General features: G+C 42.2%; 1 protein-coding gene across 1 annotated transcript; it reads left to right on the top strand.

Moving 5' to 3' along the window:
• Positions 1–355: 355 nt before the first annotated feature.
• On the top strand, positions 356–15,863 carry LOC147164621 (matrix-remodeling-associated protein 5-like). The gene is made up of 12 exons (XM_086092032.1): positions 356–650; positions 1,363–1,559; positions 2,283–2,412; positions 3,850–4,091; positions 4,454–4,605; positions 5,254–8,588; positions 9,376–9,517; positions 10,265–10,400; positions 10,492–11,586; positions 11,674–11,881; positions 12,579–12,800; positions 12,905–15,863. Exons 1-12 carry the CDS (start codon positions 603–605, stop codon positions 14,795–14,797), a joined length of 7,800 nt encoding a protein of 2,599 aa, XP_085948158.1. The 5' UTR covers positions 356–602; the 3' UTR covers positions 14,798–15,863.
• Positions 15,864–18,333: the final 2,470 nt, after the last annotated feature.

Here is an 18,333-nt window from a genome sequence, read left to right as displayed (position 1 = left end):
GATTCTTGTGATCATATAATTTTTTTAATAGTCATTTTTGTCAAAGAATGATTGCATAAGCCCTGTGCATAATGCCGCAGGAAAAAAATGAATGTAAAAAGAAAAAAAGAGAAAAAGAGAGAGACAAACAAGGCATTCCTTGTGATAACGTCCCTCCCATGCCTTTTCAGAGGGACTCCCGTTGACGTGATACAGTAAAGAAGTGCACTCAAGCCCCTCCTTTACCAGTGAGAGCCTCTCTGCAAGTTTACTTTAGCCCACTCTCTTTTCTTGCACTCAAACATCCACACGCAAGCACTGTCGCGCGCTCACGCACGCGCGCACATACACGGTAGTTTCCAGCTTATCCCGGGACGGACGCACGCACACACAGAAGCCAGTTGTGGAAGCTATTTAAAAGCGGTTGTGGATGTTTCTAATTTGGACTTTTATTGTGTTTTTCCAACCCTTTTATTATTGCGACAACTTTGGTTGGACTTTTAATTCACAGTGTAAATGGATGAGCAGAGCACGTAATCACGTTCGCTCAAAAAATAATAATAAAAAAATCGGCAACCACGCAGGTTGTGGGACTACAAATACGCATTACATCGGGAAAATGAATGATTCTGTGCTGGATAAGTCACTCCATCCGACTAAAGGGCTGTAAGGTAAGATTTTCATTACTTTTGGCGCATATTGCAAGACTTCAGTATGCAGTGCAAAACTTGCCTAGTACAGGCAGTTGTAAGGAATGAATGGACATTTGACAATGTTTCTATTTCTATTCAAATGTATTTGTCTAAAACAGTTACACTGGGCCACATTACATTTTTAAACGGGGGAGCAGTTGATCATAATTATACAATTATAATTATTCAGGTTTGTTAATATTATCAAATAATAATTCACTAATTGATTATTTAATCAAATAATGAAAAAAAATATGACCTGCATTTGTAAAGTAGTTTAGTTTGTTGATATTTTGTATTGTATCTTTTACAGTACAGGCACAGTTGTTGAGCAATTATTTTCATCAAAGTTGTCAAGGTTCGAATTTGGGCTCTGGGCTTTCCTGTGTGGAGTTTGCATGTTCTCCCCGTGCTTGCTTGTTTTCTTTGCGTATTTTCCTTCCACATTCCATAAAAAAAATGCATGTTAGGTTTATTAAGTGTGAATAATAAGAAGGATAATAATAATAATGCATCAGATATATATAGAGCTGTGTGTGGTTTCAGGACAGGTGCAATAACAATTTACCTAGCAGAGGAGGGCATGTTTTGCACTGATTAAAACTGTGAATTCAACTGTACAAATCAACAACCACCCAACCAAAATTGTATTATTCATTATTTATTTTTCATTTTTGTATTGGCCTGCCAGCCAGCGCTAACCTTGACGATGAATACGTATCCGAGTGTGGGTGTGCTGCTGGCAATTTGGGCCCTGTTGGTGCCCGGGGGCCAGTCTTGCCCGAGGAGCTGCAACTGCTACCAGGCCAGTGAAGTCCACTGCACTTTCCGCTCCCTGCTCACCGTCCCTCCTGGATTGCCTGCGCACACGCGCCGCATCAATTTGGGGTAACGAAGTTTGCACGCTTCGCATGTACACAAGCTAATTGTCAGATGGTGCTTTTGTTGACTGTGCAAACACACCTGCAGAGTTTGACAGCGGGTGTCAAAACAGCTGCAGACGACAACAAATCCTCCAAAATCCCAGTTCATTGCTGTAGAACAATGGTCCCAAGCGCCAAACCGCGGGCTGGTACTCATTTGGTACTTTTTTTGTTGTTTTCTTTTTTGTAGCAAAGCATATACGTCCTGATCGGGAATTTCTGCTATCAACCACCCAACATCTACTGATTAATCTTCTTGTCATTGTTTAGCCTATATTCTTATTTCATTCTGTTTACACGTATACCGAGTCTTCTTGACCACACTGAGGCGCCAGAGAGCAAATGAAACACCATGAAGCTTTGAACCAATTGACTGGAATGCTTCAGTGCTTCATGAAGCATCATTTCGCCATCACTACTCTTTTGACTACGCCATCTAATGTGGGCGGAGCATGGCGGCTAAGTCCGATGACGATTTTGAGGATTCGTTATGAAATTGGAAGTGGGAGAGCCCATTCAAATTCATTAATTTTGCATTATTTCCTATTTGTTTTGAAATGAGAACAAAACGGAAGTCAACCAATGTCAGTCGGAGCAAATTTGTTTGATTCTAGAGGTTACGCTGTAAAGGAAAAGATGCTGCTTGGGTGAAATAATGAATTCGCTGCGTCTTTTCCCCACTATACAGGTTCAACAGCATCAGCGGGATCCATGACAGTTCACTGGCCGGGCTACAGAGGTTAGAGCTTTTGATGCTGCACAGCAATGACATCCACCACCTGCCGGATGCACTGTTTCGAGACCTGAAATCACTGCAGGTGAACTGGGATGGGAAAAAGATGGGACTTTCGCTGAACCAATTACCATTCTTGGAATGAGGTTGAAAATTAAGAAAGGCACTTCAATTTAAACACATGCATGGCCGTTAACTGTGGGTGGGTGATTGTTGTAGTTTGAGGTCTACAAAATAAAAATGTAAGAAAGAAAGAAAGAAAGTTGAAATCTTAATTTGAGCGTTACACATTAACATCATCTGCCTCAATGCTGACCCGTCAGTCATGACAGTATGCAGTCAGTTTTTTTCTGTGACTGACTTGACATTTCCAAATTACGTGCATGTAAAAGGTGTCGTGTGATGATGAAACAAACAGACATAACATGATTTGTTCAACAACTGACTTGTTTTGGCCTATTTTTGTACTCTTGCAACAACTACAGTGTAAATCCTAAATCATCCCAGGTGCTGACAACTTATGTTACGCCACTGTTAAGTAACCAATAAAGTTGAATGAAAACCTGAAGAAAAGGTGCAGATAGAATTTTTTTGGGGGGGTACAATTTGAGTAACGTTTGTGGTACCAAATGATGGACCAGCCACCCAGTAGAATCATAACAGCATTACACCTTCTGTTTGGCATTCCCCATGAACTAGGAAGAAGCCTGGTTCAGTTTAAAAAAAAAAAAAAAAAAAAAAGGGAAACTACAATTCTCAAATGGCTGTTTAGCCTTCCTTCTTCTGTTGAGATCTACAGCAATACCAAAATAAAAAACATTTTAAATGAACCCCGGAAAGCTCATCATATTACTTGACAAAGACAAAAACGATAGACATTTTTGCTATAACTACAATTAGATTGTTAGTTTCATAAACACAAGATGTAGTTTCAGTTGTCCTTTTTCCAAAAGTATTTAAAAAAAATAATTCATTTAATTAATTTGTTTTTTTCCAATTTTAGTTTTTGTTATTTTGTTAGCTTTCATTAACTATAACCACCTTGTTAACTAACCATAATTAATTATTAAAGTGGATGCATGCAGTAATCAAATGAATCCATTGCACAAGACTTTCTGTTGACCCCGCAGTGACAGTGATGCAATGCTGCTCACCAAGCCGCTGTTTCTTTCATCTCTCACCCAAATGTGGGTATATACTGTACTGTATTTGCCATACTGTGATAATAGGATCCATATTTCTGTGCGCCTGGAATTGTCAGCAGCTGGATCTTTCCCACTTGTGGAAGTAGCTTCCCCGGAGAGCTGTTTTACCATAAGCCTTACAAAAATTCCACAAGGTGGTTTTCATCATCATGCGCGCTCTTGAAATATTGTTTCCTCCTACGAGAAGGCATACTTCAAATTGTTAGAAATGTGCTACCTAAAGTAGTACATTCTTTAAGTTCACCCAATATTTGATAATCATATCTTCCGTTCTCTTAGTAATATTTATCATTCAATTTCCACCTCCTCCACCACAGATTCTAAAGCTGAGCTACAACAAGCTGACAGAGATCCCTTCATCCCAGACTTTTTCTGGCCTGACCTCGCTACTGCGCCTGTACTTGGATCACAACCACCTTCAGTACATCCACCCTAGGGCCTTGCTCCAGCTGCCAAGCCTCCGTCTGCTGCGTCTACAAGGAAACAGGCTGCATCAGCTGCATCCCCACGCCCTCTGCACACTTTCACTACTCAACACATACTACTTCTCAACACTTCGGTAGGTGTCGTCTCTTGAAGTCAAATTTTTTTTGCATTTAATTAACGTGATAGCCTACCATAATTCAGACATGATATACAGTTGTACATTTGAGTTCAAAGGGCCCAAAAGTGATCTAATTTTGGTGAAAAACATTAGTTTAAGTATTTTATGGAGTTTGAATCTCCATCTTAAATGTAACCTCACTAGACCTCATTTCAGCCAGTATCGAAGGATGGAAGGAAGTGATTTTACTGAGTGTAAATTGGCTGCTACATAGGTTTGCCTCGCGGGCTAGCCACTTAAGACAGGACTTTCAGAGGCAGCATCTCTGTATTTCATCTTCCTTACTGACAGCCATCTAAAAACGTTCCCGTCTCTAGACACCTTGATGTGTCCAACAACAGTTTAAGCACCCTGCCCAAGGCCATCTTGCAGACTGCATCGATGCTGGAAACTCTAGCGCTTCAGGCTAATCCCTGGAGCTGTGACTGCAGGATGAGTTGGTTTCCTGCTTGGCGTTTTGTTCACTCAGGTTTGTGTCTCTTTTTTTTTTGTCCTTCAATATTAATTCAACTAAAGGAGAGGGCAAAGAGAGAAGGAAAGGGTTAGCATTATAAATGAAAACATAAAGACACCATTTCTGAATGATTGATTAGTCTTTAATGTGTCTTGCAACTTTTTAAAATGTCAAATAAAGCTTGATGGTTGATATATGAGTTACATTTACATTTAAATACATCTGGTTGTGTTTTTGTGTACCTTTGACATCTCCCTCCCCGCCTGCTTTTAATTTCATGCTCCCCTTTACCTCTCAGAATCTCTCAGTCCATTTAGGAATTTTCACAAAGACACTAAAGAAGACGGGAATTTCAAATGCCTCTCATTGACATGCCAGACTTAACCTCCCATGACTAATACATATTGGCAGCATTGTGTGCAGGCAGTTGAAACAAAGGCTAATGCTTGCCATGGAATAATTAGGTTTTGCATATTTACGATTTATGAGCAGATTAAGTAACCGCATCAAATTAGTAAGTGATATGAAGTGTAATTAATAGTACAGAAGAGCGTGCATGCTAAATTTGGCATTAGCAACACATGCAGACAGCTTTGACGTGCACGTTATCATATATGGGATAAGGGATCACTCTCATCTGTCTTTGTCTGTCTTTTCAACCAGATTTAATGAAATGTTCCGGAGGTCCTCAGTGTCCAATATGCGAGTCACCAAGCGCCCTTCAAGGTCAAAGCGTGCTTGATCAGAAAGATCTGACGTGCACCTCCCCTGTCATTACCCTGCGGGGAGAAGATACACCTTCCGAAACTGAACTCGGTGAAATCCAACCGAGTGAATCCTTCAGAGAGCCTTTAGGCGCCGCTTCACTCGACCTGTCGGATCAACAGGGGAACAGCGTTGAACTCGGCTGCAATATCACTCATTCGACGGACTCGCAGGATGCGTTTCCTGCTCCAGACCTCTCCCATCCCTCTTCTTCACCTATTGCTATGGCTCTGTCCTTCTCTCTGGAGTGCCCCGTGGAGAAAGAGAGCTATGACAGTCTTTGGAGGATCCTGGCTTACTATAGTGAGACTGCAGTGCACCTTGAGAGGGAACTCATGCTGAATAAAGCTCCAAAACTGGCCTACCGCTACAGACAGACAGCAGAGACAGAGGGGTATTATAACACTGGAGTCAAAGCCTCTATCTCAACAGGACCACATTGGTTAATGCAGCCGGCTATTGGTATTCAACTTAACAGAGCACATTCCAGCCGAGACACAGTCAGCCTTATATATTCTACAAGAGTTTCTGCTCATCCTGACCCCACTACGAGACCTGCAACATCTACTACTGCTTCTCACCCATGGGTTTTCATTTTGACTAACCAAACCACCACAGCAGTAACAGCAGCTACTGGCACCAGACTGGAGCTCTCCTGCCCTCTTCTAAGTTCGAGTCACCCCAAAGTAAAATGGATTCTTCCAGATGGATCCAAACTTAACTCGCCATTCAGTAGTCAAGATGGTAGGATTCAGGTCTCTGGCTCTCGTCTATTATTACAGAATGTTGAGCGCTCGGATGCAGGGATTTACTACTGTGTAGCCCAGATTGGCAAAGATTCAGATGTTCTACCACTGCGTCTGGTAGTAGAGGGGTCCTCTGCCCCACCAACAGGTGAGCAAGTCGGACCTCCTGTCACGGGGAGAGTTGGACAGCCTGCTAGCCTGTCCTGCAAAGCTTCTGGTTCACCAGAACCACAGACATTTTGGATGTTACCAAATGGGAATATAGTACACAGGGGATTACCAATATTAAGTGGATTTACTCTTCAATCAAATGGGAGTCTCTTTTTTCCAAAACCCTCACTGAGAGATGCTGGTCATTATCGTTGTGTTGCTGTCAACCAGTATGGTAGTGCCTCAGTGTCCATGAACCTAGAAATAAATCCAAGGAAGACTCAGCCACTTGGAGATGCTCCAGTGGGGCCACAATCAGCCTCTGGGCGATCAACAAAGATAAGAGCGCCATTATTCCGTCAAATAGAGGAAGGATCGGGGGATTTAGATGAAGAAGAACAGAGAACCATTGTAATCCACAGGAAACATCAAAGTCATATTCAACAACCGTCAAATAAAAAAATTCAAGTCCAGAAGCCCATAAGACGAGGGCCTTTGAGAGAAGGTCCCTTGAGAAGAGGAGGGAGGCCACAATCACCTGAGCAGAGAAGAAATCGTTACACCACACACAAACAAAAAATTGACCCACTCAAATGGGCTGACCTACTGGCAAAGATACGCCAGAAGACAGCCACAAACAATAGTGAGGACATCATAACAGAAAAGCCCACGGCAAAACCATTGAGGGGCGATGAAGACAGTGAAAGTCAAGGGGGTGGTGATAATACAGACACAGAAGGAGCAGATGGATCAGAAATGGAGGGTTCATCAGTTGATGACGCTGCTCTGCGAGAGGAAAGTTTCCAGCCCGTTTATCCCACTCACACAGTAGCAGTCACAACGCAAGCAAAGACTGAATCAAAAACAGGCACTGAGAGTCAAGAGTCCTTAATTCATGATATTAAGACTGAGAATGTGACACCACCACAAACAACGATACCGACAGACCTAGGCAGCCCCATGACAACATTCGGAACTAATGAAATTGACCCAGATGCAACTAGTAGAGAGGAGCAGGAAGCAAAGCCCACCTCTTCTAGAGTGAGACCTTCAAAACCACAAACGGGACTAATGCCTAATTTAGTCCCAAATGCACGGCCACAAAGCCCTTGGAACTCTCGCAGAAGGATCGGGCAGAGGAGACGGGTCAACAGCAGGACGAGGGGGCGACCTATGACACCACGTCGACCTCTAATTGATCCTCTCAACCCGATGCCAAAAACCGTGGTGCCTGAAACTACCATCACTCAACTGGTGACAACCACATCTCCACCAACTATACCTGAAAAGATTGAGAATATTGAAACTCATTTTTCAACCTCAAATATTGAGATAGTAAATCCTCCACCGTCTTCTGTTCCTACCACTGTTGGCATCACCACTTCAACATCTGACTTGCCTGCACCAACGCCTTCCTACCCCACTTCATTAGCCCCCTACGACACGGAGACAAATACAGATGTGATGACTCATTCAGGCAACATACCAGACAGTGCAGAGTCAGCTGTCTTTAAATCACAAACACCGGCGACCACAGACTCTTTTGACGCCTACACAAACACACAAACAACCTGGAGCCTAAATGATGATGGACCCTCAGGCGAAAAGGGTGAAGGGCTGGAAAATAATTTGTCGGACATCCCGAATGAATCTCAATTCTCCACCCCTCTCCCGGCCACCCTCTCCTCCACTGTTTCCTTGACAACAACCCCTTCAATCAGTCTTACAAATAATCGTGTCAGCGCTTCTACTGGTGAAATATCTGTTGCAACTTTTGACGACACACTTCCAACATCAACTACATTTACTTTTATGACTGCAAACCCAATTCCATTGACTTTACCTCCCATAATTCCCTCCATGTATCAAACTACTCAAAGTGCCACTAAATATTCAACTCTTACATCTACGGCTTCTACAACTGTTACTTACCCATCAACTACCCTCTCACCTACGACTAGTTTCATTAGGACAAATAATGCAGATCCATTCAAAGATATTCCCTCAACTACCATCCCTGCGCTTTCTACTTCAGAAACTAGCTCTCCTATTTATAGAAAAAGTGCCAACCCATCCAAAATTCCTAAGAGCGACACTACACCCAGTGCACCTTCTAGTTCTACCACCCTAACAACAACAGCAGCATCAAGTACTGCTGCGTCATTTAAAGAAAGGCCAAACATCGGCCAGGTCAGCCCCAAAGGGAGGCCTGTGTCTGGCGCTGCACACCAGAGTCGACCCCCAACTGACTGGAGAAACCCTGGAGCTAATTTCATTCCAGATTCACACAGCAGCAGGCCACAGTGGTCTCCATCTCCTCTTCCTGCCGACCCACGGGTGAGTCTTAATAGATTACAAAAGTCTTTAACCCAAATGCGATTTAAAGCCAACACACACGACAGTAAGACTAGGAACAATACTTAAATCACTTCACCCACTTTTTCTAATTTGAATGCTAATGTATTCACAAAGCTTTTTTTTAGTCTTCATTTGCAGTCATTTAGAAAGTTTGATATTTCTTTAAGAGTATTCTTAAAATGTAATTGTGTTGGTGCATGCCAGTGAAACTGTTATTTGAATTCACACTCACTCAAATGTGCAAGACCTGGGGCAAAAAGCTTAGCCGAAAATGCATAATAGATCTGAAAATAGTCTCATCTCTGATCACATGGCCTGTTGTTAAACCTAAGGGATGTTTATGGCATTTCTCCAATTTGAAGGATTTTCCTGAGCTTTGCCAGAGTCGTTTCGAAAGCAGAGATGAAAAACACATGCTCTATTAGTAACAGCGTTATGTGTTTGGGCGTCTAATCCCACTGGATTTATAGCAATCAGACGCTAATTCATTTACAAATCTGTGCAATCCAGTGTGATGAGCCCATTGTTGATCAGCTATCAATCTGAAATAACTGTGATTGTAATATTCCACGGAAGTGATGAAATTATCAATATTTTGCTGAAAAGATTACCAACTTGTATTAGTGCTTTAATTCTAATTTAGGTTTGTAATCTTTTCATTGTCTGCAGTTTTTTAACGGAGGAGTAGGTTTTGTCTTCAGATGTCCAAGGGACTGTTAACATTTATTTTTCTATCTTATGTTTGATGGAAAAAAAATCCCAGCAGTCTCCAGCTTTAAGATCCAGGCCAAGGATTGCAGACCCGCATATCAGAACGGTGTCGTTCCCAGCAGGAAATGTTGCCAGGCTGACTTGTGAGGCTCAAGGCGAGCCAAAGCCCTCCATCACATGGACCAAGGTTGCCACAGGTGCATGCAGTGTAACAGATATGCACACATTTGGCCCAGCATACATATATAGGCAAAACACACAATGAATTTATATGGAAATGAGGCCAGTCTTATCTTCACATTACATTCATGTCGAACATCTCTCTGCAGACTTGTTGAATCAGATTTGTGTGCTGATATATAACCTCAGCAAATAGTGTGGACCTCCTTGGAACAGACAAACCTACTGTATGTTTTCCATTTCCAGAAACAAAAAGTAATTTAAATGTCATGTACACAGCTGCATATTTTGTCACTGGAGCAGAAAAAATAAAGACTTCCTGCAGTCACACATTTAAATTAATATACTTACGACAACCAAATGTCTCAGACATTACAATGTACTATGGTTGACCTTGTGCGCAATGACATACATGTATGCGAACAGTATTGTGCAAAATTCTTATGCCACCTCTAGCTGTTATTTTTTTATTTATCCATTCACGGCTGACATGATGTCAAAAGGAAAATTGAATACAGGACAGTGTTATCAGAATCAGAATCGTCTTTATTACTGGCCAAGTATGTAAAAACACACGAGGAATTTGTCTCCGGTAGTTTGAGCCACACCAGTATTACAGTAACAAGGAACTAAAACAAAAAAGAACATTTAACATTGAACACTGATTACATTATCATTGCACAATTGGCTGATAATGTCTAAATTCTGCTCAAAATTTCTGCCAACTTGCCCTCTGACAGTTTGTCTGGGTCTTTGTGTCTCAGGAGCGGTGATGTCTGTTCATTCCAGGGCTCAGCGGTTTGAGGTTCTGGCAAATGGTACCCTTGTTATCCGAAATGTACAGCTCCAGGACAGGGGCACATACATTTGCAGTGCACACAGCTTCCTGGGTCGTGACAGGTGAGGCCACTCAAGTTATGAATATCAATGCACCATACTTTTGATGAAGAATGTGTTCTAAACTGAAAATGTTTTGTCTTGACATGACAAGGCTGCTAACCACCCTGGAAGTGTGGACGCGCCCGCCTCGAATGCAGCTGGCAAGCTATAGAGAAGCCACGATTCATCAAGGCGGAGAGGTCCACCTGGAATGTCAGGCCAGCGGTGTTCCGACCCCTCTGCTCTCTTGGGTTCTTCCGAACCGTGCTGTCCTGACCTCCACGGCTAACTCCAGCAATCGAATCAGCATGGACTCAAATGGAACCCTCCACATTTCATCAACATTACCAAGTGACCGAGGGGCATATCGCTGCGTGGCCTCCAACTCAGCTGGGGCTGCCAGTGCTTCGGTGCGCTTACACGTGTCGTCGTTTCCCCCGGTGATACAGCAACCAAGAGAGGAAAGCCTTCTATTGGCTCAGGGAGGACCTTTTTATGCTCACTGCACTGCCAGAGGGGCCCCACCACCAAATTTGCGATGGCGTGTCCCAGATGGGGCTCTAGTTCGTCCATCCCAATTTCTCCATGGTAACCTTTTTGTGTTGCCAAACGGGACCCTGCATATTCGAAAGATTGGGCCTAAGGATGTGGGGAGTTATGAGTGCACTTCTTTTAATGCAGTTGGAACTGATAAGAGGACTGTGAGGGTGGAAATGAAAGAAGAGGCACAACAAGGAGAAATGACAAGAGATACAAAAAACATGTCACTTTCATCGCCTCTTCTGAAAAACAGATCTTCGCCCCATCCTGGCTTCCAGTCAAAGCCGCTTGACTCTGCCAGATTGACCCCTCTCAGTCCCAAATCCCCATTTTACCCTCATCAGTCCGCTTATGCTGACTCAGCCTCCAAAATCAATGGAACAGTCATCACCTCGCACTCACAGCTGACTAACTTGACAAAAATGTCTATGGCCACACATAACACCACACACCCCTCTCACACATCTGATAAAAGCAGAGCTTCAGTTATTGTACACTCTTTGCCAGTCTCTCCATTCAGCAAAGCCCGAATTGTCTCAACCTCGCCTCCTGTCTCTGCTGTGTCCTATGGGGATAATCTGCAGCTCCACTGCTCTGTAACGGGCAACCCATCCCCCATCATCATTTGGAGGACTCCCAGCAGAAAACTGGTTGATATGCATTTCAGGTATGAGGGCAGAATCTGTGTATAATTGTACTAGTGGTGCATCCTTAGTGTGTCTCACTCTGTCTTTCACATCTATTCAAACTGAAGTTTCGACCAACGTCTGAAGGTGCACCAAAATGGCACACTGTCCGTTCAGTCAGTGACAGAGCTGGATGTTGGAGACTACCTTTGCATTGCACGCAACAAAGTCGCTGACGATTATCGCCTCCTGCGTGTGTCCGCGGTGATCAAGCCTGCAAAGATTGAGCCCAAGCAGCCTTTCAATCAGATGGTGTCATTTGGAAAGGCACTGAAGGTACCTTAATATACAAAAATGTTAAGCTTCAATCAGACTGTCTCGGACTACACAAGAATAGGTCGATGCTCAAATGACATCCCGCAAGCTTTGAGGGATTATTTATCAGCGTCAAAGAAATCCACTGATTAGATTTATGACATAAAATGTCCCAAGTGACTGAGGTCGGTGAGCTAATCAGTATAGTCTTAAACCAATCTTCAAACTTTCATGGATTTGGAAACAAGAACTTTATTCAATTATAGTTGGATCAGATTTAAGATGCTTTCGATATCTTTGGTCAAAGCCAGAAGTGGGGGGGCTGATTGCTAGGCTGGTTCTGCGACTGTTCTGTGAAATGTTTATTTTCTAGTACATAATGATTTTGAGAACATTAAATTTTCTACTACTACCGAGTTCCCCAACCATGCAGTGTGCCACACTGCTTCATCAGTCAGCTTTCATGGTTGACGGTGAATATTTAACAGCTATTTAGCAGCTTTCTGAAAAAGGTGAGGTGACATGCAAGAGAGAGGATACCAAATTACCGCAGAAGCTTGTTTCTATTAGTTTCTAATTCAGTTTACATGTATGTACATTGAATTGCACGGGATGTGAGTCAAGTGACAATGTTTCAAAAATGATTTACCACATGTCCACATTACCTTCTACAAAGAATTGATTCCATTAGTAGACTTTTACACTTTGGTCATTGCAGGTGGACTGTTTGGCATCAGGATTACCAGACCCGGCAGTCAGTTGGAGTCTACCAGATGGGACCATGGTGAACAGTGTGTTGCAAGGCGAAGAAAGAGCAGGGCGGGGACGCAGGCTTGTCGTTTTCCATAATGGAACATTGCTGGTTCCAGCAGTGGGCAGGGGAGAGGAAGGCGAGTACACTTGTTATGCTGAGAATCAAGGAGGTCAAGATACCATGAAGGTAAAGTTGAAGCTGAAGTAAAAAATTAAAAAATAATAATAATACTTCCTTCTTCTTTTTTTATTTTTATTAAAGATGTTTTCCTTCAAAATATTTCCCTTCAGGTTCATGTCAAGGTCATGATGACAGCCCCACCTATCTTCAATGATGACAAAAGTTACCAAGTTATTAAAGTGCGTCAGGGAGCTACGGCGGTCATTCGCTGCCAGGCAACTGGGGATCCCCCACCAACAGTCACCTGGTTCTCCCCAGCACATCGTGTCATCCCAGCCAGTTCTGGTTTTTATTCTGACCGAGTTGCGGTGGCTTCTCCTGGAACTCTGGAGGTGCGTCAAGCACAGAAGATTGACACAGGAAACTATACATGTCGAGCAAGCAACTCAGCTGGTGAACGAAACATGGTAGTAGGACTCGAAGTGGATGTACCTAATAATGGAAACAATGGCTATGGTGCCAACAATGGTCGGATAAGAATAATCAATGGAATGGGTCTTAATCCAGTCCCCAGGAGTGATAGTGAAAATGGATTCAAAAAGCCTAATGGTGGAATCACAACCCAGCTTGGTCGTGTTGTCAGCATCGGTGTGAACAGAGGTGCAAATATAGGCATCCAAGCAAGTAACAGTGGAACCATGAATAGAAATGCACATGGAACTTTGAATAGTCTGATAAGAAACGGTCCTAGTTCAATTAGTGATGGTGATGCAAGAAATATTGGTGCAAGAAGCAATGAAGTCGCAGCGGAAACGGCTAACGATGCAAATCCCAGTAGGGATACCACCATTTCTAGAAATCGCATGTTTACAAGCAGTGTTACTAAGAACGGTGATGGTCGAGTAAATTGGGTCAGAGGTAACTCGGGAGTGACTAATGACAAAAATAGGAGCAGTGCTACAAGCACAGGCACCAGTAGCACCTCTAACAAACTTGTGGGCGTGGTAACAACGGGAAAGCAGCGCATAATGAAAGGCCAAACTGTTCTGTTGCCGTGCCCGTCTCATGGATCCCCTCCCTTAAGCTGGTATTTGCCTGGTAATGGTGTGCTACCAGCTCCGTACTATGGCAGCCGGCTCACGGTGCACCGAAACGGTACGCTGGAGCTTCGGGCCGCACGGTTGAGCGACAGCGGTACTTTGGTGTGCGTGGTGAGTGGCGACAAAGGTGAGACAAGGATTCAGGTCGTGCTGGAGGTCTCAGAGCCGCAAGAAGCATCCCGCCCGCTTTCGTCTGTGGCATCTCACTCGGCAGCTGCACAACAAGCTTCTCAAACGGGGCAGTTGTGGCCTGTGGTGCCGCATCCCCCAATTCCTGTTTCTCAAAAAACGCTACCAAGTGGGCCATCTTCGTTGGTAGCCGCTGATCCAGTCGGCCCTCCCTCACCCTCTGCCATCTCAGCACCAGCAGTGAGCACTCAAACTGCTTCTTTGCTGAGCATTACAAATGGAGAGACTCTTCGCCTACCCTGCTCTTCTTCTCAAGCCCCCAAACACTCTGTGGGCTCCCTTTCTTGGACTTTTCCCAATGGCAAGGTCCTGTCCAGGGGTGAGAGCGGGGATTCTGGCCGGTATTTAGTCCAAGAGGATGGGACGCTGGTGATCCAACAGGCATCCGTGTTTGACCGAGGCACTTATACCTGCAAGTCCACGAGCCCTGATTCGTCCTTGGTTTCACTTGTCACGGTTCCCGTCATCATCATCGCCTATCCCCCGCGCATCACATCAGGACCTTCACCTGTGACCTACACACGTCCTGGTGTCGCAGTGGAGCTGCCCTGCCTCACCATAGCAACTCCCCGGGCAATGGTTACCTGGGAAACGCCAGACATGACACAGCTGAGGGTGCTGGGCCAGGCTCGTATCTATGGTAACCGTTATCTCAGTCCTCGAGGTTCTCTGGTGATACAGAAACCGTCGAGTCGGGACACGGGATTTTACAGGTGCACAGCCAAAAATGTGATAGGGGTGGACACCAAGACGACATACCTGCATGTTATATAATGAGGTAACGAACATGTACACGGCACCTTTTGCTGACTTAATTTAATGTGTCCCTCATGCCCAAAGGAACTGCAAAGCATTGTTGAGATATTATCAATGTTGAAGACTCCAATACAATAGAGTCTTTGTGTGTTTGTCCGAAGTAAGTTTCAGTGTTTTGTATCAGTCAGGGTTTTTTGTTTATACACACAACCATTTACTAAATGTGCCTTGTCATTATGATATGACTAAAACTAATTTCAAAATGGTGCTCAAGTTAAAATATTTCTTATTTTATGATGTGCAACACTCTACATTTTGCACAGTTTCCAACTCACTAGCTGCCAAATTTAACAATGCAAAAGCTCAAACATGGTGCTTCACTGGTCTAAATTGAAAATGCTTTGGACAAATATTAGTTTTTAATGTGTAATTCAAACGCAGTAAAAATGTATCATCGAAAAGTATTTTCCTTGGGGACTGCTCATCTTCTCAATTTGATTTTGAATGATATGCTTGCCTGCGTCTTCTCACAATTAATGCAGTAGTGTGATAAGGTTTGAAGACATTTGAAAATGTGTTTGCCAGACAAAGTGTATCTTTGTCATGAGGGTGATGATTGATAAAAAGGGTGTTATTTCACATCTGTGCACAACGATAGCAGCTCATTGCAATCTTTTTTTTAATTTTTTTATGATTTTCATTTTAAGTTATTGATATTGTAAAGACTTTTTGAGAATGTTTTCTTCTGACAGGGGTGGGGAACCTACTGGCCCAATGGAGCATTTGATCCGGCCCGCCATGCAATTCTAAAGAGAAACAATACATTTAATAAATATTACTGCATTGTTTTTGGAGGACTTTATTAAAAAAAAAAAAAAGTGATGGGTCAAAGGATCCCCACCCCTGCCTTATGAGAAAAGGGAAATTATGTGTTACATTGAATCTGTCGAGCAATAAGGAAGTCTTATATTTTTAACAGAATCAATGTATTAATAAAATTAAAAATAACACATACTAAGTCTTATATTTTTCCTTGAGTTTATCTTGGGAATAACGTCTTCATTTCAAATTCAGCTGTCGAACCGGGTTCTCATACTGCAGGCGCAACACATGATGATGAGATGACATCATATTCTCTGCACTGGAAACTGCAATAAAACTCTCATGATCCTGCAGTGCCAACGGAAAGACTCCCCAGACGCCTTCTTGTCTGTTCTCACATCCCCACCAAAATATCTCAACTTCAAATTATACGTTATATCATCATGACACAATTAACGATCACCTGATTTTAACAAGATTACCAAACACCAAATTTGTTCATCGATGTTATTGAGATGAGTCATGTAGACATCACATCTGTTGGCACAACAGCGACCGTGCTAATTGAAAGCATTAGCATCTACCACCCACTGGTAAGCATATTTCACTTTTTCTGTGGCGCACGTTTGATTGGGCCCATTGAGTAAAGAGATCTCACATGTTTTGAATTAACTGCTCATGGTTTCGTAATTCCTTTCACCGTGGCCCACCAACGTAATGGCTCCTCGATTTCAGCAAACAAATGATCGGTTTTAGAGTGACACATCGCGATGACAGATGGTACAACATTTATATGGACAGTTATGGCAAGAAGAGTATGGCAATCTATTAAAACAACAGGTTTTATTGTGTGAAGTTTACCGCAGAATTATTATTTTTTCCCAAAATTTGCTATATTCAGCTACAGGTTAAAGGCAAGATTAATTCATTTTTAGTTTAAATTTTAGTTAAAGAGAAAAAATAGGAACTAGACTGTTGATGACTACTGATATTCAAATGAATTACATATTACTCTATGTTAAGATGATGATAAAGAAAGCAGCATGATGGTGCACACTGATTATTATGTTGCTGTTCAAATGTTCTCAGACTTGAAATTTAAGTTTTCAAGTAAGTATGGTATACTGGTAGGTTGAACATAAGGCCTATTTAAAGAAAAGAAAATGTTGTTTTGTTTAAAAAAATATAAATAAATAAAAAACATCCAACACTACAGCAACAACCAACCATCAATCAATCATGGCACATTTAAACAAACGACATTCATGCCTATGCACAATTTAGAGTCTTTAACCCACTAAGCCAGACTAACCACATAAACCAAAAATAAAAACGACATTCAAATGATATGTTTACTTTGTTGGCTAATCAATTTAAAAACATGAGCAAAAAAAACATTTTATTGAAGATCATTTACACACATACAGACATGGAGCATGTTGTCATACTGAACTGCCACATCTGCTGACATTTTACTCTGTACTTTAATGACAGCTTCACCATTCCAACTATTTCAAACTGGGTTTCCAACAACACACAAATTAACAGTCATCTCATATGTTTCTAGGAGAACTAGAATGTGTGTATTTAAATGGAAACCAGGCTACCTTGTTTCTTCTTCTACTTTTTTTTTTTGTTTAAACTGAACTGAGTTTTGCCGCTCAGAGAAGCAACTGCACTGAAACAAGCTCATCAAGTGGATGAATTGTTTCCAAATACGTTTTGCTTCTGATTACCTGCTTTAATTGCTATCAGCAATCATAGTAAGTGTATTTCCCATTGAGATGTCTCAATTCTTTTAATGTTCATTTGGAAACCAATACATTTTCCTTAACGCCTCATTAACTCACGCCATCATGAATTAACATTTGCCAGTGTTTTTTTAAACTTCATTTTCTCATGTGCCTACAACAACTAACTGACCATAATAAAAAGGGATATCTTCTAATGGAAAAACTGCATTATAGAATTCATAGAAAATCAGGTGTCCTTCATCCTCTTTTGCTCATCAATATGCATTCATTCAAGTATGCATTCAAGCCGGATGAAAAGAACAACCTTTTGTATTGTGTATGCCCTTGAACCTACAGTATGTAGAAAAACCTAACTGTGACATTTTATTGTAAGCTATCCAAACATCCACAGTGACTACAAGCTTGAATTTATGGATGACTGTTCAGGAGAGGAGAAACTGATCAACACAGCCGAAGACAAGCAGACCCACAGAAAAGAACACTGCAACATTATTTTGTATATTGTTATTATTTGTATGTGTTGGAAAGACACCCTCGAAGATAAGCTGATGCATTTCAACAATAAATCAATATTCTCATCACACAGACAATCCACAGACCATAACAGGAACACCCATTATACTTGAATCCCCTCAACCAACACTGAACAAAAATATAAATGCGACACGTGTGTTGTCGCTCTCATTTTTCGTGAGTTAAAACTCAAAGATCTAAAAACTTTTTCTACATACTCAAAAGGCCATTTCTCTCAAATATTGTTCATAAATCTGTGTTGGTACGCATTTCTCCTTTGTCAAGATAAACCATCCCACCTCGCAAGTGTGGCACTTCAAGATGCTGATTAGACAGCTTGATTATTGCACAGGTGTGCCTTAGGTTGGCCACAATAAAAGGCCACTCTGAAATGTGCAGATGTGTTCTTAATTATGGAAGGCAATCATAAAGTTTGATTAGGTTGCTGTCATCTGTGAAGAGCAC

The sequence above is a fragment of the Leptonotus elevatus genome, chromosome 12 (genome assembly GCF_054856555.1).
Source record: "Leptonotus elevatus isolate MCC_2025b chromosome 12, RoL_Lele_1.0, whole genome shotgun sequence".
In the NCBI taxonomy this organism is placed as follows: Eukaryota; Metazoa; Chordata; class Actinopteri; order Syngnathiformes; family Syngnathidae; genus Leptonotus; species Leptonotus elevatus.
The sequence above is the reverse complement of the archived record's forward strand: the minus strand, read 5'-3'. Positions and strand labels throughout refer to the sequence as shown.